This window comes from Dendrobates tinctorius, unplaced genomic scaffold (assembly GCF_039654945.1).
Source record: "Dendrobates tinctorius isolate UK_male_01 unplaced genomic scaffold, ASM3965494v1 ptg000171l, whole genome shotgun sequence".
Lineage (NCBI taxonomy): Eukaryota > Metazoa > Chordata > Amphibia > Anura > Dendrobatidae > Dendrobates > Dendrobates tinctorius.
In genome coordinates, this window is record NW_027361838.1 from 15,013,945 (window position 1) to 15,039,071 (window position 25,127).

Genomic DNA, 25,127 nt, shown 5'->3' on the forward strand with positions numbered 1-25,127 from the left:
TAAGAATCTGCCTCCAGGGCTTATCTAATATATAAAGCTCAATGTGGGTGTGTATGTATGTGTGTGTATGTCCGGGATAGGCATCCGCACTGTCGCAGCTACAGCCACAAAATTATGATGTCATAATGGTTGACTATGGGATGGAGGATGTGTGATGGGTATATGGGCACTGGACTATGGGATGGAGGATATGTATGACGGGTATATGGGCACAGGACTATGGGATGAAGGATGTGTGATGGGTATATGGGCACTGGACTATGGGATGGAGGATGTGTGATGGGTATATGGGCACTGGACTATGAGATGGAGGATATGTATGACGGGTATACGGGCACGGGACTATGGGATGGAGGATATGTATGACGGGTATACGGGCACGGGACTATGAGATGAAGGATGTGTGATGGGTATATGGGCACTCGTCTATGGGATGGCGAATATGTATGATGGGTATATGGGCATGGGACTATGGGATGGAGGATGTGTGATGGGTATATGGGCACAGGACTATGGGATGGAGGATATGTATAATGGATATATGGGCACGGGACTATGAGATGAAGGATGTGTGATGGGTATATGGGCACTCGTCTATGGGATGGCGAATATTTATGATGGGTATATGGGCATGGGACTATGGGATGGAGGATGTGTGATGGGTATATGGGCACTCGACTATGGGATGGAGGATATGTATGATGGGTATATGGGCACGGGACTATGGGATGGAGGATAATTATAATTTGCTATAACCACAGTTAGTTACTATGCCCGAGCAGCGCCGGGCTCTTCAGCTAGTTTTTAATAAAAGGGTATGTTACCAGTGTGATGTCTAATGACTGCTCTCTACTCTCCTGATGTCACTGCAGAGCTGTGTGTGATAACTGACATCTGCAGGTTCCTCTCAGCTTCCAGCTCACAGCCAGACCTGTACCAAGTCTGTAAGGAGAAAAAAGTTCAGTTCTACTGTCCTATGTTACTTCGCTCAAACAGTACTTCCCCATTCTTTCATTTAAAAGCTCTGGAGGCAGATCAGTGACCGACCCAGTCATAAACAGCTCATTTAAATATAAGAAAAACATGGATTTCTCAGGAATACAACATCAGAACACAGATATGAAGGTATCATTTTATTCAGCTTCTTATGACCTACATGCCCATGCAGACAGCTTAGGCAGGTTGATCCTACTGACAGATTCACTTTGACCAAAAAGGGCAGCACCTGACTGGTGACAGTTGCTTTATGTGCTGTACCCAGTGACAATGAATGAAGCAGATGCGTTTATGTGCAGCCACTGACGCATTTCAAAGGAACATTTCAGAACGCGTTGTTGGGATCTTCAGGGGTGAAGGATCCAGCATTTGGACTCCCAACAATCAGTAAGTTATCTCTTGTGTGGATAGATCCTTTAACAGATATCATAAAGCACATAAAACCGTAATGATCACACTTTACATATTGGTTTGCAATGATGTCCTATATTTTTCTTATAGCTTAAACATATTTCTTCTATATTGAGTATAAGTCTGAAAATTTACAAAACTAAGTTTCAATATTAGTAAGTATTCTAAGACTATGGTTCATGTTTACACAGTAAGCCTCACCATATCAGAACTAGTATTTACATTCATCATTAAATGGTCAGAACATAAAAGAAACTATATACACATTACACTGCTTAAGAAAAATAATTTTGATTATTTAGAAATACAAGAGAATGTATTCGGTTTGATACATTAATATTTTTTGGGGAAATTCTTAGGCTATGTGCCCACGTAGCGTTTTTCAAGCAATTTTTTCCTGAGCAGAAACGCATGCCCTTGCCAGGGAAAACGCATGCACTTTTTGACACGTGCTTTTGACGCGATTGTCAAGTGTTTTGACATGCGCTTTTGCCCATATAATTGATGGTATGCGGAATCGCGGGCAATTCCGCAAAATTAATGAACATGCTGCGTTTTTTTACCGCTAAGACCTCATTTACACTTCAGTTTTTTGCATCAGTTCAAATCCGCCAAAAAGGCAGACAAGCGGATCCGTTCTCAACTGATGTGAACGGATGGCACAGGATCTGTTTTCAGACGGATGAGGAAATTTAAAGGAAACGAGAGAGACACAGACACAGAGAGAGACACAGACACAGAGAGAGACACAGACACAGAGAGAGACACAGACTTTTTTTTTTTGGGCCGGCACCCAGAAAGAATTTCGGGTTAAATTAGTGTCTGGAGGATCCGCCAGAGAAAATAACGTTGCAAGCTCCGTTTTCAAATCTTTGAGGATGGTGACGGACAGCAACTTTTGGCGGATCCGCAAAAAAAACAGATGCAACGGACGGCAATCCGCCAGTAATGGAAGTCAATGGGGAAAAAAAACGGATCCTCAAAAGAAAATTGATCCGTTTTTTTTCAAAACCTGGCGGATTGTGACTGATTGTAAAAAACTGAAGTGTGAAAGAGGCCTAAGCGATTCCGCAGCGGTAAAAAACGCACCATTGGCACAACATGTGCGTTTTCTATTACAAATGCATGGAATGCTTTTTTTAAGCATTTCTGCAGCAGAATCGCGCGTTTAAAAACGCTGCGGAAACGCTTAAAAAAACGCTACGTGGGCACACAGCCTTAAACTCAAGTACAGGCGCTTGTTGCTTCATGTTGTGGCCAATTACTTAAATACACCTTCCCACTTGCTTGGTTTCTATCTATCACCTTCCTTCGCTGGCCCAATGAAGGCAGAGCTGTAAATTACAGGAGAAGGGGTGGAAATTGAGGGAAAATGAGCAGGTGGGAAGGTGTATTTAAATGACTGCCAGCACTGGTGACAATGTGCTTCACGGCAGGGCCAAAGTCCCTTTATAGCACCACTCCAGCGTTTTTTTTTTTATTGTAGAGGTGGAGTGGTGATACTAATCTCTAAGTTCTGTACACCTAGTCTCATACTTAGCAGCCGCTATATTCTTTTATTGGTACTGCTTCGGTCGGTCTCCAGACATTTGTGACCTGCTGGACGATCTGGAAGTCACAACTCAATGCAAGTCTACAAGAACGAGAACTAACCTCCCATAAACTTGCATTGAGAGCTTGTGACCGATACCTCTGATTTCAAGTCAGTCAGAAGTTACGGTCACAAGATGGAGACCTGGAAGAGATGAACACAGTGTCTGGTTAGTATAAGACTAGGGAGGTCAGGGAACGTAAATTAGTAGCATCACACCAGCGCTGAAATAAGAAATGCTGGAATGGTGTTTTAAACGGGTGACACTAAAGGACACTTGGTCTCTATATGTCCTATTAAATTATATAAAAATGATAAAAAAAACTGAAAGATTTCTCTGACCTCAGTTGTCATATGCAATGTTTTTTTTTTTTTTTTACTAAAAATAGGAAACAGACACATCTGTACCTCAGCAGTGTAATGTAAACATAGTAAAACCGGTTCCTAAATAATTTGATTTTAACTGCAAGCAATGGATTCCAGTTGCTGCTCAGCTTCAGCAGCCATAGCTGCTGCCTGTAATTGCTCAGTCTCACTCTGTATGGCACTGGTTGTCACTTGCTTGCGTTGTTCACTGTGCATGTTATTTTCATGCCGCTTCAGGTCTGATGCTTTAGCGAATGCTTTTGTGCATGAAGCACAAATAAATGGTTTTTCTCCACGGTGTCGTCTTTCATGATCTTTAAGATGAGATTTGTGTTTAAAGGCTTTATCACAATGGTGGCAGGCAAACGGCCTTTCATTACTATGTACCCTTTCATGCTTTTTAAGATCTGGTGCTCGGATAAAGGATTTGGCACATACTTCACAACTGTAGGGTTTGTAGCCAGTGTGGATTTTCAGGTGTTCTTTAAGGTGAGCCTGTGTAGTAAACGCTTTGGCACACATTTCACACACAAACGGCCTATCAGCTGTATGCAATTTCTCATGCTTTCGCAAACGGGCTTCATCAGTAAATGTTTTACCACATGCTTGACATGCAAATTGTTCTCTGTGACCATAAAGCAAATATTCAAATTTCATATCTCCTGTTGCAGTGGTCCATGCTGGTGCTTGCTCATCTTTCACTTCATTAATGCCCTCATTAAAAGTCAGAGCTTGAGGGGTTTGCGGTACCAGCTCTTTAGGTTCAGCAGTCTCCATCGCTTCAACTTCCTGACCATAGCAATTAACTTTCCGCACTTCTTCACTCCCCAACTCTTTCAAGATAGCTTCCTGAACTCGCAGTGTAGAGGTAGGCAACTTTTCCTCCTCATGGACCTGAGGAGCTCCTTCCACAGTATCATCTGAAGGACTATCATCATGATCTCCAATCTCTTCTACATCATCATCTTGATGGTTATTTGGCTCACCAACTTGACGAGTTATTTTCAGACTTGTCTCATAAGCATATTTATTTTTTGGAGATGAAGTATTTTCATCAGTTGCAGACACATCACGCTTCTGAGAGCACAGCTTATCTAAAAACCTTATACCGAGTATCTGACCAGAAGACATCATCAAATTCACATCCTCTTTCTTCACAGCAATTTTGGATGTATACATATAGTTGAGAACTTCCTCAAATATATCAGACCGTAAAAAATCAATTTCTATGACAGATGAACTATCAACTTCTAGCTTCTTGAAAAGTTTCTTAAAGTATGTACTGCAAGCTGCAAGTACACACCTATGTGCCCTGAACTTCACATCTTCTACAACAATGGCGATATCACAAAATTCACCCTCCAGTCGTTGCTCATTCAGCGTCTTTAAAAATACAGCCTTATGATCATCATCGTTATATTTCAGCGTTTCGGACATGCTTATAAAAAAATCCTAAAATTGAGAGGAAATAAAAAAAGATCACAAATAGTAAGCATATATACTATAACCAAATTATGGAACAAGTTCTGATAACAATTTAACATTACATCAGTTTACAGATGTTCTTATTCTGATGAATAGCTTAAAACTATAAAAACTACATCAAGCTGCCCCGTAAGTGACACCTAACAGGAATCAGAGTCTCTAACCCTACTTTACGATGCTCTCAGATTAGGTAGCAAACACCTTGTGACAGGTTCCCTTCAACATAAGTGAAGCATTTTGGATGTTTTAACTATATATATGATATTGTTCTCTAAAGTGCAGTTCCGTAATGACTACTTTTAAAGAGAACCTATCATATCGGCTAATGCCATTTACCTGCAGATTAACACTATAAATGCTGGTAAATAGCATTATCCGATATGACAGGTTCCCTTCGACCCTTGGAAAAAAATTATTCGTATGTAGTTCAATTTTGCACTCATTAAGCACTTGATACTTTTGTTAACTAAATACAGTTGGCTTAACACATGTGTCTCTTTCTCAAGTAATATAGAAGCAATTTTGGAATTATTTATTTTTAATTAACCAGAACACATACCATGAACAAAGAATATGCTCTTCCTGGAGGCTTGCAATTCGAAGTGTAAAGAAACCTATATGAAAAAAGATAAAGTGTAGGTAGTGATATTTTTTATAAATATGATGAAATACATGCAAGACTTTTTATTAACTATTTCCCATCACTTTAAAGCCTTTTCACTTCCTAATGGTACATGCCAGTCTCAATTAGGACGTGAAAAGTCCATGTATCATCACACTGGGCTCTCTCTGTCTAAGGGTATGTTCCCACGATCAGGAATGGCTCAGTATTTGCTGCAGGTGAAATCTGCACCAAATATGCATCTGAGGGTATGTTCCCACGGTCAGTAAACGCTGCAGGTTGGAAGCTGTGTACATCTGCATGGTCAAACCCGCAGCGTCCAGCTGTTAGTGTTACAGCATATTGGATGGGATTTCAAGAAATCCCATGCCCACTATACGTTCAGAGACGCTGACGGCATCCCTGCAAAGATGAACATGCGGCGCGTCATTCCAGACCGCAGCATGTCAATTTATGTAGTGGAGATGCTCCATCATCGCTGCAAAATTACCCATAGACTTTCATTACAAGCGGTAAAACCGCATTCTTACTAATCACATGCGTATTAAGAGCGGGAACGCAGCTTACTACACGTGTACTAATTTACACAATGATGAATTTTGTGACACAGCCAGAAGTACACAACACAGGAAGTGGAAGAAAGCACAGAGAGAGGTCCCCTCCTTTTTTAATAAACTGCTACCTTGGATCTAATCCTTATAAAAAGGGAGGAAATGGTTGAGGAGGTAAAAGTGGCTGGGACCCTAGGAGGTAGCAACCATGCCATTTTAGAATTTTGGATAACTAGAGGAGGAAAACCTGTGAAGACTCAGATGTCAAGGTTAGATTTCAGAAAGGCAGATTTTAAGGGACTCAAAAAGAGAATTGGAGGGATCCAATGGCTGGATATCCTTAAGGACAAAAATGTCCAGGAAGGGTGGGAAATCTTGAAAAATGAAATTCTCAAAGCACAATTGTTAACAATTCCGAAAAGAGGGAAGAATAGGAAGTATTTAAGGAAATGTCTATAAAATGGAAAGAGGGAGGCATATCTAAAGAAGAATATAATGCTGTCTGCAGAACCTGCAGGGCACAAATCAGATTATCTAAAGCGGAAAATGAATTGAGGCTTGCAAGAGACGTCAAAAGCAATAATAAAAGATTTTGGGGATATGTCAAAAGAAAAGTCAAAGATGCTATAGGATTTTTACAGGATGAAATGGTAAGACAGGATGTTGTCAACTTAATTTGGGGGGGGGGGAGAGAAAGCGAGAGAGAAAGCGAGAGAGAAAGCGAGAGAGAAAGCGAGAGAGATTATTTTGTTTTGTTTTTTTTGTCCGTCACCCAGAAACAATTTCGGGTTAAATTAGTGTCTGGAGGATCCGCCAGAAAAAGAAACGTTGCAAGCTCCGTTTTGAAATCTTTGAGGATGGTGACGGACAGCAACTTTTGGCGGATCCGCAAAAAAAATGGATGTGACGGCAATCCGTCACAATCCGCCAGTAATGGAAGTCAATGGGGAAAAAAAAACGGATCCTCAAAAGAAAATTGAGGATCCGTTTTTTTCAAAACCTGGCGGATTGTGACTGACTGTAAAAAACTGAAGTGTGAAAGAGGCCTTAGAGATTGTGCAAATGCTATTTCCAGTAGGTCACATGACATTGTGTCATGTCACAACTGCAGCAAATAAAACGCTTACTGATCAGCAGCAACTTTTATCATTTCGACGGAGATATCAGCTCTGACTGAATATTGATGATCTGCAACAATAGTTGCAGATTGGCAGCAGTAATCACATAGCAAAATAATGCAATGTGACCTGTTGGAAGTGGCAGCACCAATATCGCTGGAACGGCGCCACTGTACAAGAATTATAATTTTTTTTGCCCTGTGGGGTACTGAAGTCATTCAGCCAGGGTTGTTCAGTAGGAGACAAGTCTTTAGGCCAGGGGTCTCAAACTCGGCAGAGTAAATGGGCCGCACGTTAAAAAAAGAAAAAAAAAAAAAAAAATTTAAGCTGGCGGGCCGCATTCCTTTCAAACTTAGTACAGTACAAAATTGTTAAACAATTGTTTATTTGAACTACTATAACAATTCTATATTACTGTACTATAATACTGCTAGGTTTAAACTTAACGGAAATTTGCAGGCTTACTCCACATGCCTCCTGTATCCAATGCCCCCAGTGTCTTTCATCCTGCCCCGTGTCTCCAATCATGCCCCCTGTATCTCCAATCCTGCCGTTTGCACTTGCGCAATGACGTCAGCTGCCAGCCTCCGATTGGCTGGCAGCTTTAACTTCCGCACGGCAATAGAGTAACTGAACCTGCGTCCTGGACGCAGGCTTAGTTACTTGACCGGCAGAATCCTGCCGCTGGAGACGAGGCAGTGGTGCCCGATGGGTAGAGGTGACGGGGCCCGATGTGGGCCCCCTCTGTTGACCAGGCTTGATGAGGGCCCCCCCTGTTGACTGGACTCCATACACCAGTCAGGGCAGTAACGCCCTGATGGCAGCCCTGCACCGCAGGCCACAGATGCCTGCCTTAGGGGCCGCATGCGGCCCGCGTGTTTCAGACCTCTGCTTTAGGCTAACTGCACGTGTCCAGGAATCATCTGTTTCAAAGAATCCAGCAGCACTCTGTTTACAAACAAATTGTGCAGATTTTTTTTTGTCCAGCTAAAAAACCTTATTTCTTCAGGGTTTTTTTTTTGTTTACATTGAAGTACCGTATATTGCGGATTATAAGACACACCCCAAATTTTGAGGATAAAAATAGGATAAAATTTTTTTTTTAATAAAATGGTGATGCTTCTTACAATCCATGTGTCTTATTCCTTACAGTGGGTGGTGACTGCAGTGAAGCAGGGGTCCCAGGGTCGCTGCTGGAGCAGGCAAGAGTGGAGCGTTGCTGCAGGCTGAGAGCTCATCTCCCGAGATGGTGCCGAGATCTCCATCTGCGCATGTGCCGGCCCCGGCAACCATTTTCCACTGCACAGGAAACCATGGAACTGCAGGGGCTCTGGCCTTTCACAAAATGTCGGCAGAGACACCTGCAGCGACCCGCATTGGAACACCCCCTCATCCCATCTCATCCAATCTTTCCTCCTCCAGCCGCGACCCTGCTCCAGTCGCGGCCGGTGGTATAATAATTCTAAGACGCACCCCCACTTTCCCCCCAAATTTGGGGGAAAAAAAGTGTGTCTTATAATCCGAGAAGTACGGTATATGGAAAACTAATCCGTTTGAAAAGGATGTGTTTTTTGCTTACTGGACCAGTTTCAATTGAGTACTGGTCATCCACTGGTGTATGTAATAGACTTCAATGTTTAAAACAACAAAACACAGATCTCATTAGAGGATGGTGCCAGTAGTGAGAACATGCATCATTTTCAGGCATAATATGCATACTGGAGGCAGTCACCCAGGCGCAGTCTACTAGTATAATGTATATTGCCTTCCTGGGGCAAACATCAAAATTCCGTTTTGCAGTGGAATTTGTCTGGATGGGGTCACAGAGTGTTCTAAACAGGGCCGCCACCAGGGCATTGCTGCCCTAACTGCTGTATGGGGATCGGAGAGCAGCAGTACAGAAGGGGGCCCACAGGTCAGGGGCCCCGCTCCTGTGCTTCTAGTCATTGGGCCCCAAGTGCTGTGCGCTGCGGCCGGGCCAGCCGCGCACACATCACCACGGCCGCCACATTCTATTGCCTGCCAAAAATTCATAAAGGGCTTAGTCCTCTTAACGGCAGGCCAATTGTATCAGGAATAGGAAGTCTTTGTCAGAATGCTGAAATCTACCTGGATCGGATTTTATCGCCGTTTGTTTCTTCTCTTCAATCCTTTGTTCAAGATACACCTGATCTCCTCCGTCGATTGGAAGAACTTACTATTGACCCTCAGTCATATTCGGCAAGTATAGATGTTGAGGCCCTGTACTCGTCTATACCTCATGTACATGGTTTGGAAGCTGTCAAATATTTTTTGAACATGAGAGGGTGTCAGTATCGAGAACATAACCATTTTGTACTAAAGCTCCTTCGATTTTGTCGTAACACGCAATTTTTTTTGCATTTAACCATAAGATCTACCACCAGCTGAGGGGGACCGCCATGGGGAGCCCCTGTGCGCCGGCTTATGCAATTCTCCTCCTTGGCTGGTGGGAGGAGACGGTAGTGTTCGGGAATGTCCAGGTAGATGTTCATCTATGTGCCGTGTCCCTGAATTATGGACACGGTACATAGATGATATATTCATCGTATGGAATAGCTCAGTTGAGGAGTTTGGGGAATTTGTAGCTAAGCTCAATTGTAATGATATAGGATTATTCTTTACATCAGTAACTGAGACTTCGAGACTGCCCTTTCTTGACATTCTCATTGAGAAAAACGAAAGAGGAGACTTGGTGACCTCTACATACAGGAAGCCAACGTCCACCAACGCCCGCAACATTTGAAGAGAGCCATCCCTAAGTAACAGTATCTTAGGGTTTGAAGAAACTGTTCCGATATCTCGACTTTTGAAACTCAGGCTAGAGATTTGAGGGATAGATTCCTAGATAGGGTTATCCCCGGAATGTATTGAAAGAGGCTTACCAAAGGGCCAAGGGCTGGGAGCGGGTTGAATTACTGAATCCCAACAATAAAAAAAGCTTTGGAGAATGACACTCTAAGGTTCATCACAACATATGATAATGGGGCGATTCCAGTGAGGAACATCATCAAAAAACACTGGTCTATCCTACAGATGGATAATGATATTTCTCCTCACTTAAGTAACCATCCTCAAATCACCTACAAGAAAGCTAGGTCCCTTAACGATAGACTTGTGCATAGTCATTTTTCCACCCCAAATATTAAAACATGGCTCGACAGTGACGTCGTGGGCTGCCATAAATGTGGCCATTGTGTTGCTTGTCAATACATTGGGGTTGGTAAGAGCTTTGTGAGTAACGTAACGGGGAAAAGTCATTCCATCAAACACTTTATGAATTGTAGCACCAAAGGCGTTATCTATAAAGCGACTTGCACTTGTGGACTAGAATATGTTGGTAAAACCATTCGTGAATTTAGGAGGAGTATTGGTGAGCATGTGGGTGATGTGTTACACAAGAGGGACACCCCAATTTCTAGACATCCATAGTGTACGATGGACAAATTGGATTCCTCAAATTCACTGCCATTGACAAGGTTTTTAAACTGCAGAGGGGGTCAACTGGGATCAGTTGCTTCTACAACGAGAGGCTAAGTGGATTTTTTATTTGGGCACAGTTATGCCCAAAGGCCTCAACGATCAGATTAATTTCAGATGTTTTATTTGAACTCTTCCTTGGTCTCCTATTTGTCACCTACAGTATCTGAACATCACACATTATGCTATAATCTCTTTTTTGTCACCCTATACCAGGATATTTTCTGTGGAATACATTTTTTGTCGTCCCCCTTATCGTTTTGCTCCCCAGTATGTCTTAATAAATGAGCCTTTTTTTACATTAGGAGTGGTATGCAACAGTAATTAGTATCCCCACATTTGATTTTACATATCATGCGGCACCTAATTAGCGTCGTTATTGTGACACTCTGTATAGGGCAGACTATTGTTTGACGCATGGTGTTTCAGTTGGGGTCAGTGCTCTTATTGTTGCTGCACTCTATGTTCTGGACTGACTCTTCTGTGGATCGGATGCGGGAGGCATTTGACCGGTGCACTCATTTGGCTGATGTCACCGGAAGTGAGGCTGATACGTACTGTGCTGCCTTTGTATGTTCTCCCGCGGACCGGAAGTAGGTAATATCTACATGTGTGCGCATTGTAATTGGCACCGCTGGAGGGGGAGCTTGGCCCTCCAGCCAGGGAGGTAGGCGTGTTGCGCCGCCCCTGGGCATTCCCCACGGACCGGAAGTCGGTCATTCTTCTCGGGTGCACATTGTGCATTGGCGTCGCTGGAGGTGGAGTTACATCCCCGGTGGATGTTCTGGGTCCTATTAGCGTGCGTTCCACGGCCCGGAAGTGGCGTGGACAATGGCGTCTGCCCGGAATGCGGGTAATAAGTGGTTCATTTATGGGGGAACATATATGCGGCATAAGAGATAATTAATCATGGCGACAGGTGTTAACAACTATGCGTGATCTCACATGAAGTGACATTATCTATAAATATGCCCTCTTCCCTCCACACCCTGCAGATAGCATTGAGAGTGGAAGGATTTGTCTCCTCTTAATAATAGCACTATGGCACTTTACAAGTTAGGTCCCCTGAAGATTTTACTTGGATGAAACACGTAGGGACACCCCTTTAGGCTGAATGCACACGTACTTTTTTGCCCTGCGGATTTTTCGCGCAGAATTGAAGAAATACGCAGGTCAAATGAATGACCTGCATTTTTCCTGCGGATTTCTTCCATTTTTAATGCGGTTTTCCCCCTGCGGATTTGGAGACTGGGGAGGTGGAAAACCGCACAAAAGTGACATGCTGCGGATTTTGTACCGCAGGAAACCGCGCGGAAAAATCTGCAGCGTCTGCACAGCGGGTTTTTTTTTTTACATTGATTTACATTATACTGTAAGTCACACTGCGGACCCGCAGCGTTTCTGCATCGTGTGCACACAGCCTTAGGGAAAGTGCAGGGCATGTGCAATTTAGGGTGAGCTGTGGACTGCCCTTGTCAGGGCGGGAGTTTGGGGATTAGTTGACTGCTAGCCCCTAAGGGATTTGACAGGGTATTGTCTTCCCTTATTCGCCCTCCATTTGGACCGAACAGAGGATCCTTGGAGACTCCCGACCCATCATCTTATTCAGTGAGATAGTAATATAAAAGGAACAATCTCACCTGATTGCCTATGTGGTCCTGAGAGACCTTTCTGGCACTTTGCATTATATATATATATATATATATATATATATATATATATATATATATATATATATATATATATATAAAGCAATTAGGTTACGGCATTCACGTGTGGGATTGTTTCCTTTTGCTGTACCTTCTATATTTTGTTCACCTATGCAATAGATTTGGTGACAATTTATATCCTGAATGCATTTAGGTGGTTCCCCCTCCCCTTTTTTTAGGGCCCATCTATTAGATTAGCATCTTTTATGCGTTTTATTCACATTTGGGTGACATATGTTGGCAGTCTTTTAATTAACGGATTAAAGGTTATGTTTTTTCACCTATTGCTTTATTTATATCTATTTGTATTGGGTGAGATTCTATTTGTCAATTTTGACAGAAATTGTCTTATGCTTTGACTCAGTATTTGTAATCCAAACCCAGAAGTGGTGACGGGTTTCTATTATACTTTTCCTCTGATTGTTCCTCTCCTGGTTTTGGCTTAGGCCTCTTTCACACTTCCGTTTTTTACAGTCAAAATCCGCCAGGTTTTGAAAAAAACGGATCCGCAATTTTTTTTTGCGGATCCGTTTTTTCCCCATTGACTTCCATTATTGGCGGATCTTGACAGATTGCCATCCATTGCATCTGTTTTTGTGAGGATCCGCCATAATGTTGCTGTCCGTCACCATCCTCAAAGATTTCCAAACGGAGCTTGCAAGGTTTTTAGGCCGGCGGATCCTCCAGACACTGATTTAACCCGAAATTCTGTCTGGGTGCCGGACAAAAAAAAAAAAAAAAATCTCTCTCTCGGCCAGCAGTTCCTTTAAATTTCCTCATTTTGCGGTTCCGTCAAAAAACGGATCCTGTGGCATCCGTTCACGTCAGTTAAGAACGGATCCGCTTGTCTGCCTTTTTGGCGGATTTTAACTGACACAAAAAAACTGAACTGTGAAAGAGGCCTAACACATACTGAGGTAAAAACTCACCAAATACTGACTGTGTGCATGAGCCCATAGGCTGCCCATTTGCATTAGTGAATATCTATACAAGCCCACCGGCTCTCAGGTGTTTTGGGACCACCAGACAGTTCTTGAAGGCAGATGACTAAACGAAAAATAAAACATCCAGCAATAGGCTGTCACTACACCCTTTGTTCACACCAGAGATAAGACACAATCAGGTTTTCCTATGGGGAGTAGGCACCAGAGGTAACTCTGCAGCTCTCCCTGGGTGCCGCCATTTGCACCCCATGCAGTCACTATTAGCAGCGGTTGTTGCGTATTGCAGCAGGAGACAGGAGAGCGGAGCCTGCGGCCGGCGATGAGCGCTCATGTGTGCGGGCGGCGCCGTGCACGGCTGTGAGGAGCAGGCCGCGGCCGTCTCCCTCCTCACACAATGTGGCTGCGGCGCGGAGCTGTAACGTGAGGCGTCCTCGCACCCCGGGTCACTATCCAGCACTGCTGCGCGCCCCTCCCGCCAGAACAAGCACCCGCACACGGGCGGCAGCACGCATGCTCATAAGCAGCCGCTCTTCCGCCTGCTCCTGTGCCTCTGCCGTTATCTATCCGCTCCTTAACGTAAAAGCAGAACACAGGAGTCTGCGCTCGGCTGACCGCCTGCTTTCAGCGCGTGGCACTGTAGCGAGAGCGCGCACAGCCATCTAAGGCAGAGGCGCAACCCGCGTCCACCGGCCGGCGCCATGACGCGGCTGGAGCGCTTACCTTGTGGCCGCCGGCCGTGAGCCGCTCTATGCTAGGGACTACAGCGGGCAGGGGACGTGAGTCGTGCACGTCTTTGTGAGTCTGCTGTGCATGCGCCGTGCAGAGAGGGCGCGCCGCGCAGGCACGGGACGGCCCAGTGCTGGGGCGGGGGCGCCATTCACGTCTCGGTCACAGTGCGTGCAATATGGCGGATGTGGTGGTCGGCAGAGAGCGCCATTAACAGCAGTATTACCAGCCGTTATAGGCGTGCTCGCACCAGGGGGCGGGGCTGCGGCGGGGAGCACAAAAGAGCGGGAACGCCCGCTGGCGGCGCGCGCTCCTGTCCTGTGGCAAGTCAAGTCCGCGTAGTGCGAGGCGAGCGGTGCGGGACCTCATGTGGTGCCTGAGGCGGCGGCCGTGACCGTCACTGTCACCAGCATGGGGAAGAGGGGGGAGCCATGACCGCGGTGTGCCGTGTATGAGCCTGGTCCTCGACAGACATTAGCTCAGCAGCGCTGCTCTTCGTGGGGCAGTGTGGTGACGAGCTACCAGAGATGATGGCCTCCATAGCGTGTAGTTCTCTCACACAAGCAAGCCCAAGAGTCACATACTAGCGAATATGCAGGAAGGCAGCAGCCGAAAAGTGCAAACATCAGCTGTAGGCTTACTAAATGAGCAGAGACATTCCCAGGTACAGCAAGAGGATCAGGAGCAAGTACGGACCAAAAAGAATGAACATAACTTATAGGTCCAAAGAGACAGAGAGGTATTATAGATTTCTTAGGCATCTTGGATATGAAATGAACGTGAATTTTATGTAGACAATTAGAAAATCAACACAGATCTCAAATATACAGGTGTATGTTATATTCCCTGAGCTATATAAATGGAGAATAAATATGATCTATATGTGTGAAATTATAGAGCAATGACCACAGATCCCATATAAACAGCTGTATGTTATATTCCTTGAGCATTATAGGTGGGGAATGAACAGGAAATCTATATAATGGGAGAATGACCACATATCCCATATAAACAGGTGTATATTATATTCCCTGAGCTTTATAGGTGGGGATTGAACATGAAATGTAGATAATAGAGGTGTAACACATATTCCATAAAAACAGCTGTATGTTATATTCATTGAGCATTATAGGTGGGGAATGAACAGGAAATATATGTATATAATGGGAGAATGACCACATATCCCATATATACAGGTGTATATTATATTCCCTGAGCTTTATAGGTGGGGATTGAACATGAAATAAATGTAGATAATAGAGGTGTTAACACATATTCCATATAAACAGCTGTATGTTATATTCATTGAGCATTATAGGTGGGGAATGAACAGGAAATATATGTATATGATAGAGAAATGAACACAGATCCCATATATACAGGTGTATATTATATTCCGTAAGCTTTATAGGTGGGGAATGAGCATGAAATATATGCAGATAATAGAGGAATGAACACATCCCATATAATCTATGTCATGATCCAGGACGGGGTTGTTCCTTTTCTGTCCTTGTCAGGTCAGTTAATTTAATTTGCCTCTCTCTAATTCAGGGGCGGCTATTTAGTGACGGTATTTCCTGGGTTCGGTGTCTGTGATACTTCTGTTCTCTCGGCTAGAGCAAAGACCCAAGTTACTCTGCTATAATCGTTGTTCCTCTGTATTTGTATTATGACCCTGTTTGTTCCCTGACTTGTGCTTCCATCTTCTGTTTTGGTATCGTTCAGTCCTCTCTGGTTTCCTGACTCCTCGGCTCACCCCTGACTACGCTCTGATCTTTTCCTCCGGTTTTACGCTCCCTTTTGGCTTCTGACCCATGACTCACCTCTGACTATGCTCACGTCTTGTCCTCTGGATCCCACACTCCCGTCTGGCGTTTGACCCTCTGTCTCAGCTCTGACAGCGTCCTGTTTTCTTCCTCTGTACTGCAGCCTCGACCGGCTTCTGTCCGCCCGATTACTTTCTGGCTCCGCCTCAATCGTCTCTCCTGACACCGCGCTCCCAGCTAGGCCTCGGTCCCGCTCACACCACATTGCGGCATCTTCTCGACCTTACTGATGGTCTGCATCCTCTGTCCTGCAGCGCCCCCTAGGCAAAACCCCCTGTGAAACCAGCAGCTCGTCAACACAATCTACATGTATTTCATGTTCACTCCACACCTATAAAGCACAGGGAATATAATATACACCTGTTTATATGGGATATTTGCTCATTCCTCTTTTATCTACATGTTTTTCATGTTCATTCCCCACCTATAAAGCTCAGGGAATACAACATACACCTTTTTATATGAGATATGTGTTCATTCCCCTATTATCTACACATATTTCATGTTCATTTTCCACCTATAAAGCACAGGTAATATAATATACAACTGTTTATATGGGATATTTGCTCAGTCCTCTTATCTACTTGTATTTCATGTTCATTCCCCACCTATAAAGCTCAGGGAATACAACATACACCTTTTTATATGGGATATGTGTTCATTCCCCTATTATCTACACATTTCATGTTCATTCTCCACATATAAAGCTCAGGGAATATAATATACACATGTTTATATGGGATATGTGTTTATGCCCCTATTATCTACATGTACTTCATTTTCATTCCCCACCTATAAAGCACAGGGAATATAAAATGCAGCTGTTTATATGGGATATGTGTTCATTCCTCTGTTATCTACTTGTTTTTCATGTTCATTCCCCACCTATAAAGCTCAGGGAATACAACATACACCTTTTTATATGGGATATGTGTTCATTCCCCTATTATCTACACATATTTCATGTTCATTCTCCACCTATAAAGCTCAGGGAATATAATATGCACATGTTTATATGGGATATGTGTTTATGCCCCTATTATCTACATGTATTTCATTTTCATTTCCCACCTATAAAGCACAGGGAATATAAAATACAGCTGTCTATATGGGATATGTGCTCATTCCTCTGTTATCTACTTGTATTTCGTGTTCATTTCCCACCTATAAAGCTCAGGGAATATAATATACAGCTGTTTATATTGGATATGTGTTCATTCCCCTTTTATCTACATGTATTTCATGTTCATTCCCCACCTATAAAGCTCAGGGAATATAATATGCCCCTGTTTCTATGGGATATGTGTTCATTCTCCTATTATCTATATATATTTCATGTTCACTCCGCACCTATAAAGCTCAGGGAATATAATATACTCCTGTATATATGTGATATTTGTTCATTCCCCTATTATCTACATATAATTCATATTCATTCCCCAGCTATAAAGCTCAGGGAATATAATACACACATGTTTATATGGGATCTGTGATGATTTCCTGTAAGTTATTATGTTCATTCTTTTTTTTCATTCCTTTTCTTCATTCTTTTTAGTCCGTCCCTCAGGAGCAAACAAGCCCAGATCACACATCTGATGCAGAGGGTGACATGGCTGCAGCCTGACCCTTGGTTAGGGTTAGAGGCACCCTGCCTATTCTGAAGCATGTTGCATGTGGTGGGGGTCTGCGTTAGGCTTTGGCGCACCAAATTCTCAACAACAAAAAAAAAAACAAATACCCTGACACTCACTTTAGCCAAAGTCAAAATATCTGTGAAATCTAACATCAATCAGTCCAAAAGAGAGCATAGATGACTAAATCCAGCATTAAACCGTACAATCTAATCCTGTGTTATCCAGAAACACATAAAATGGCACATAACCAAAATAAATCAGTTCTACACATATGAATAAATAATTGTTAACCAAATTTATACTAAAGACTAACCCCCATACTTTCGGTAAGTAATTAGTACTTTTACTGTAAATACTTAACCCCTTAACGACCGCCGATACGCCTTTTAACGGCGGTAATTAAGGGTACTAAAACCACAGCGCCGTTAATTCACGGCGCTGTGATGTAAGTGAATAGCGCCCCCCAGTGTCGGATTTTCTCCGGGGTCTCGGCTGCCAGGGGTAGCCGAGACCCCAGAGAACATGAATCGGTCGGTTTTTACCGACCCCCGCTTTTGCGATCGCCGTTATTAACCCTATAACGGCAACCGCAAAAAAAAAAAAAAGCCGCGATTTTACATTTAATTTCTCTCTCCTCTGATGTGATCGCACATCAGAGGAGAGAGAAATAGGGTCCCCGATCCCCCCCTGGTACCTCTCCGTGGCCCTCCGTCCCCTCCCGGTGGTCCCACGTCCCGCCGGCATCCTCCGATGGGCGCCGCCATCTTGAAAATGGCGGGCGCATGCGCAGTGCGCCCGCCGGGAGTCTGCCGGCTCCGGCTGGCAGATTCCATTCATTATTTTGATCACTATGATAAACGATCATAGTGATCAAAATAAAAAAAAATAGTACATAACCCCCCCGTTTATCACTCCCTTATATAGGCCAATATAATGAAATAAAGAAAATATTTTTTTTTTTCAGTTTTCCATTAGGGTTAGGGTTGGGCTAGGGTTAGGGTAGGGTTAGGGCTAGGGTTGGGTTAGGGTTGGGCTAGGGTTAGGGTTAGGGTTGGGCTAGGGTTAGGGCTAGGGTTAGGGTTGTGCTAGGGCTAGGGTTAGGGCTTGGGTCACGACTAGGGTTAGAATTAGGGTTAGGGCGAACTAGAATTAGGGTTAGGATTAGGGATTAGGGTTGGGATTAGGGTTAGGGTTGGAGCAAGAATTGAGGGGTTTCCACAATTTGCCAACTTTGGGGGTCTAAAAATTGGGGTCTAAAAAATCACTTTTGTGGAAATAAAAAAAGACTTTTTATTTTCACGGCTCTGCGTTTATAAACTTTTGTGAAGCGCTTGGGGGTTCAAAGTGCTCACCACACATCTAGATAAGTTCCTTAGGGGGTCTAATTTCCAAAATTAGGGTCACTTGTGGGGGGTTTCCACTGTTTAGGCCCATCAGGGGCTCTGCCAGCGCAACATGATGCCCGCAGACCATTCCATCAAAGTCTGCATTCCAAAATGGCACTCCTTCCCTTCCGAGCTCTCCCATGCGCCCAAACAGTGGTTCCCCCCCACATATGGGGTATCGGCGTACTCAGGACAAATCGCATAACAACTGTGCGGGTATGATTTCTCCTGTTACCCTTGTAAAAATAAAAATTTGGGGGTGAAAAGATCATTTTTGTGGAAAAAAAAATGGATTTTTTATTTTCACGGCTCTACGTTATAAACTTCTGTGAAGCCCTTGGGGGTTCAAAGTGCTCACCACACATCTAGATAAGTTCCTTAATGGGTCTAGTTTCCAAAATGGGGTCACTTGTTGGAGGTTTCCACTGTTTAGGCACATTAAGGGCTCTCCGAACGCAACATGGCATCCGATCTCAATTCCAGCCAATTCTGCGTTGAAAAAGTCAAACGGCGCTCCATCCCTTGCGAGCTCTGCCGTGTGCTGAAATAGTGGTTTACCCCCACATATAGGGTATCGGCGTATTCAGGAGAAATTGTACAACACATTTTGTGGTTGATTTTCTCTTTTAACACTTGTGAAAATAAAAAAATTGGTTCTGAAGTAAATTTTTTGCAAAAAAAAGTTAAATATTAATTTTTTCCTTCCACATTGCTTTAGTTCCTGTGAAGCACTTAAAGGGTTAATAAACTTCTTGAATGTGGTTTTGAGCACCTTGAGGGGTCTAGTGTTTAGAATGGTGCCACTTTTGGGTATTTTCTGTCATGTACACCCCTCAAAATGACTTTAAATATGATGTGGTCCCTAAAAAAAATGGTTTTGTAAATTTTGTTGTAAAAATGAGAAATCGCTGGTCAACTTTTAACCCTTATAACTTCCTAACAAAAAAAAATTTTGCTTCCAAAATTGTGCTGATGTAAAGTAGACATGTGGGAAATGTTATTTATTAAGAAATTTGTGTGACACATCTCTCTGATTTGAGGGCATAAAAATTTAAAGTTTTAAAATTGCAAAATTTTCAAAATTTTCGCCATATTTCCATTTTTTTCATAAATAAACACAAGACTTATCAAAGAAATTTTACCACTAATATGAAGTACAATATGTCACGAAAAAACAGTCTTAGAATCAGCGGGATCCATTAAAGCGTTCCAGAGTTATAACCTCATAAAGGGACAGTGGTCAGAATTGTAAAAATTGGCCTGGTCATTAAGCTGCAAACTGGCTCTGTCGCTAAGGGGTTAAATATGCCAAATTGTGAATAACTGCGCAAAATCTGTGCTACAACCAGACGTAAAAACGCAGTATTCAAAATATCAGAATATATAAAGCATTCAATAATGCAGACATGTACAAAGGCCAATTCTGCATACAGTTAAGTTCTAAAGACCGGCCTAAGTATTGTTGGTGCACAAATAACTACTTAAGACTAAGTTCACATTTGCGGTTGAATCCACAGCGTATCTTCCGCAACCTCAAACGCACGAAAAAACACATGCAAACGCTGCGGTTTTTAGACGCAGTAGCTTACGCATGCGGTCAAAAAAACTGCAGCGTTTGCCTGCTTTTGCGTCTTTTTAGCGCACGGTGGAAAATTTTACAGGAGAAAAAACTAGATGAACAGACATCACCAATGGGACAACAGTGGGCGTGTCTTATGGGATATCGTTATATAGACCCTTGGACAGCTGAAATCTTCAGATTTTGTTCCTGTATCCTGTGTCATGATGGATCTTCGCATGGAGAGCTTTTATTTCAACCTGGATTTAAGTATAAAGCGGTTTCTTGCCTATGAGTTTGCTTGTGAGCAACAAAGAAATAGATAAGAACAGAGAAGACGGCGTCGGCGTTATTGGAGACACCCCATTATTGAAGTCCGGGAGATCCGTGGAGCCTACCATACCCTATACAGCGAGCTCAATGCCAACCCGGCGAAATTTCAGGAATATACCAGAATGTCTCAAGAGACCTTCAGGGATTTGCTTGGTCGTGTCCAAGGAGCCATCCGGAGACCGGACACCCAGCTCCGTAGAACGATTCCTGCTGAGGAACGTCTCCTGGTCACATTAAGGTACGTAATAATTCTAAACCAATGCCTGTCATAATTATTATTGTTCTGCCTTGTCTAAATTTTTTTCAACTTTATCTGTTTAGCTTTTTAATTTTTTTCTTTCTCTGTTTGGCAGATTCCTGGTTACAGGAGAGAGACTATCATCGCTCCATTTTCAGTACCGGCTAGGAACTTCCACTCTCTCTGGAATTGTTGCGGACACCTGCCGGGCTTTGTGGAATGTTCTCCAGGATGAATTTATCCCCCTACCCACTGCGGAAATGTGGCTGGAAATTGCAGACAAATTCTGGCGAGTGTGTAATTTCCCCAACTGTGTGGGAGCAGTGGATGGAAAGCACATACGGATTACCAAACCCGCCAGATCTAGATCGGAGTACTTTAACTACAAAAAATATTTTTCTGTTGTGCTCATGGCAATAGCAGATGTGGACTGTCACTTTCTCACCATGGACATTGGAGCTTTTGGCCGTGGCAATGACTCCCAGACTTTTAAAAATTCTGATATGGGCAGAAATGGAAAAAAATTTATTTTACCCCTGCCACGACCGCTCCCCAGCACTCAGCATGTGTCAGAAATAGTGAATTCATGATGCTGGGTTTTTGTGCATCATGAACTCACTATTTCTGACACATAGCCTGGTGAGTATAGATATGCCTTGCATGACTTCCATCGTCTCTTCAGTCTCTGTGAAATAGATTACGTAGACTGAAGAGACAATGGATATACTCACAAGGCCATGTGTCAGAAATAGTGAGTTCATGATGCACAAAAACACAGCATCATGAATTCACTTTCTGACAGCAGGCCAGGTGAGTATATACAGTCATATGTAAAAGTTTGGGCACCCCTATTAATGTTAACCTTTTTTCTTTATAACAATTTTGTTTTTTGCAACAGGTATTTCAGTTTCATATATCTAATAACTAATGGACTCAGTTATATTTCTGGATTCAAATGAGGTTTATTGTACTAACAGAAAATGTGCAATCTGCATTTAAACAAAATTTGACCGGTGCAAAAGTATGGGCACCCTTATCATTTTCTTGATTTGAACACTCCTAACTACTTTTTACTGACTTCCTGAAGCACTAAATTGGTTTTGTAACCTCATTGAGCTTTGAACTTCATAGCCAGGTGTATCAAATCATGAGAAAAGGTATTTAAAGTGGCCACTTGCAAGTAGTTCTCCTATTTGATTCTCCTATGAAGAGTGGCATCATGGGCTCCTCAAAACAACTCTCAAATGATCTGAAAACAAAGATTATTCAACATAGCTTTTCAGTGGAAGGATACAAAAAGTTGTCTCAGAGATTTAACCAGTCAGTTTCCACTGTGAGGAACATAGTAAGGAAATGGAAGAACACAGGTACAGTTCTTGTTAAGCCCAGAAGTGGCAGGCCAAGAAAAATATCAGAAAGGCAGAGAAGAAGAATGGTGAAAACAGTCAAGGACAAACCACAGACCACCTCCAGAGACCTGCAGCATCATCTTGCTGCAGATCGTGTCACTGTGCATCGGTCAACAATACAGCGCACTTTGCAGAAGGAGAACCTGTATGGGAGAGTGATGCGAAAGAAGCAGTTTCTGCAAGCACGCCACAAACAGAGTCGCCTGAGGTATGCAAAAGCACATTTGGACAAGCCAGTTACATTTTGGAAGAAGGTCCTGTGGACTGATGAAACAAAGATTGAGTTGTTTGGTCATACAAAAAGGCGTTATGCATGCGCTGTATTGTTGACCGATGCACAGTGACACCATCTGCAGCAAGATGATGCTGCAGGTCTTTGGAGGTGGTCTGTGGATTGTCCTTGACTGTTTTCACCATTCTTCTTCTCTGCCTTTCTGATATTTTTCTTGGCCTGCCACTTCTGGGCTTAACAAGAACTGTACCTGTGTTCTTCCATTTCCTTACTATGTTCCTCACAGTGGAAACTGACTGGTTAAATCTCTGAGACAACTTTTTGTATCCTTACACTGAAAAGCTATGTTGAATAATCTTTGTTTTCAGATCATTTGAGAGTTGTTTTGAGGAGCCCATGATGCCACTCTTCATAGGAGAATCAAATAGGAGAACTACTTGCAAGTGGCCACTTTAAATACCTTTTCTCATGATTTGATACACCTGGCTATGAAGTTCAAAGCTCAATGAGGTTACAAAACCAATTTAGTGCTTCAGGAAGTCAGTAAAAAGTAGTTAGGAGTGTTCAAATCAAGAAAATGATAAGGGTGCCCATACTTTTGCACCGGTCAAATTTTGTTTAAATGCAGATTGCACATTTTCTGTTAGTACAATAAACCTCATTTGAATCCAGAAATATAACTGAGTCCATCAGTTATTAGATATATGAAACTGAAATAGCTGTTGCAAAAACCAAAATAGTTATAAAGAAAAAAGGTTAACATTAATAGGGGTGCCCAAACTTTTACATATGACTGTATATGCCTTGTATGACCTCCATTGTCTCTTCAGTGTTTAAAATAGATTACGTAGACTGAACAGACAGTGGACGTAATACAATGCATATCTATACTCACCTGAACAGGTGTCAGAAATAGTGAGTACAGGATGCTGGGTTTTGTGCATCCTGAATTCACTATTTCTGACAGCTGGCCAGGTGAGTATAGATATGCCTTGTATTACCTTCATTATCTCTTCAGTCTGCTTCAAATGCATTAAGCATGCTGGAGAAAATACAAGTCATATTAGTTTTTGACAACTGATAGCTCAACAGACACAAGAACAAAATGGAGTTTTCAGGCTGCGTCACTCCTGGAACTATGTGGTGTCAAATACTTAAAGTGTACGGCGCAGTGTTTTTACAGTGCAGTGTGTGTTGCCGGCGGCAAAATACACAAAGAACCAAACAGTATCGGGGACAAAAATAAAATTAAATTTATTTACAAAAATAAAATATTAACTGCGGCAGCTGGGGGTAGAGTGACGTAACTGGGGGGTGTTGAGTTGGGACGCCTGGCTGGGTAAAGACGATGCAGGGGTTGCAGGAGAAGGGGTGATCAAACTAGTGGGGTCAGGGAGGTAATGGATGGAACTGGAGGCATGGGACGGGAGAGACACACTGAAAGGGAGAGACAAACCTGACATCACAGACACATTGGGAGGTGAGGAGGGAGGGAGTGCTAGATTCCCTGTTTTTTTTCCCTCTTTTATTGGGATCTGCTCTGGTTTCTGGGGAGCCTGGGTGTGGTGTGGTGTCTTCCTGCGGCCTGGTCATGGTGGACGGTCTTGCAGGGTCCGGGTGCTGCTGCTGCATGCTGGTGGTGAAGGTCCTGCCAGGGTCTGGGTGCTGGTACTCCTGGGACCTGGTGCTGAAGGCCGGCCTGTCAAGGTCCGGGTGCTGCTGATACATGGTGGTGGTGGTGAAGGTCCTGGCAGGGTCCGGGTGCTGCTTCTGCATGCTGGTGGTGGTGGAGGATGTCCTGCCAGGGTCCGGGTACAGTTGCTGCATGCTGGTGAAGGTGGAAGATGTGCAAGCAGGAGCAGCACTTGGCATGGTGGTGGCGGTGGGCTGTCCAACAGCACTCGGCATGGTGGTGGCACTGTAGTGTCCAGCAGGGCTTGGAATGGTGGTGGCCGTGCAGTGGTATGCATCAGAGCTCAGCATTGAGGTCAAGCATATCAGTGATGGCACAGGTGGAAATGCCACCACTGACTGCTGAAAATACCGAGTCTGCTGCATAGCCTGCACGTAAGCAGCATTGCATGCCTGCATGACATTCAGCTGGAGATCAGGAGTAAGGTGTTCCGACATGCCCTGTGCAATTTGATTGAAAAAATCCGGTCCGGATAAGATGTCCAGCGCATGCGCATGTATTTAGTATAGAGACACTGCAAACTAGCTGCGCTACATGCGTTGCCATAGTAACTGCCGTAACGTCCGGTCTCATGTTATCAACACATGATATGCCGCTATTTGTGAGGTATTACCATAACAGTACTGGTCATGGATGAACATGGCACTTCATCCTACAAAAAAAATCACATATAGCTAAAAAATAAAAATCAGAAAAATACCGATCCGCAAACATGTTAATGGTAAGCATATTCCAATAATTAGTACCAGGTGCAAAATGTACTGCAAAGGCAAAAAATAAACAAGAAAGGAAGCGACTCAGA

The 25,127-nt window shown here is 43.3% G+C and overlaps 1 protein-coding gene across 3 annotated transcripts; it reads right to left on the reverse strand.

Annotated features, from left to right (window-relative positions):
- Positions 1-1,462: 1,462 nt before the first annotated feature.
- ZBTB14 (zinc finger and BTB domain containing 14) lies at positions 1,463-15,904 on the reverse strand. Of its 3 annotated transcripts, none has more exons than XM_073550903.1 (3): positions 15,841-15,904; positions 5,409-5,463; positions 1,463-4,816 (listed from the first exon to the last, which is right to left on the reverse strand). In XM_073550903.1, exons 2-3 carry the CDS (start codon positions 5,409-5,411, stop codon positions 3,458-3,460), a joined length of 1,362 nt encoding a protein of 453 aa, XP_073407004.1. In that variant the 5' UTR covers positions 5,412-5,463; positions 15,841-15,904; the 3' UTR covers positions 1,463-3,457. The 3 variants fall into 3 exon arrangements, with proteins under 3 accessions (XP_073407004.1, XP_073407003.1, XP_073407002.1); XM_073550902.1 differs by lacking the exon at positions 15,841-15,904 and adding an exon at positions 14,012-14,232; XM_073550901.1 differs by lacking the exon at positions 15,841-15,904 and adding an exon at positions 13,277-13,731.
- Positions 15,905-25,127: the final 9,223 nt, after the last annotated feature.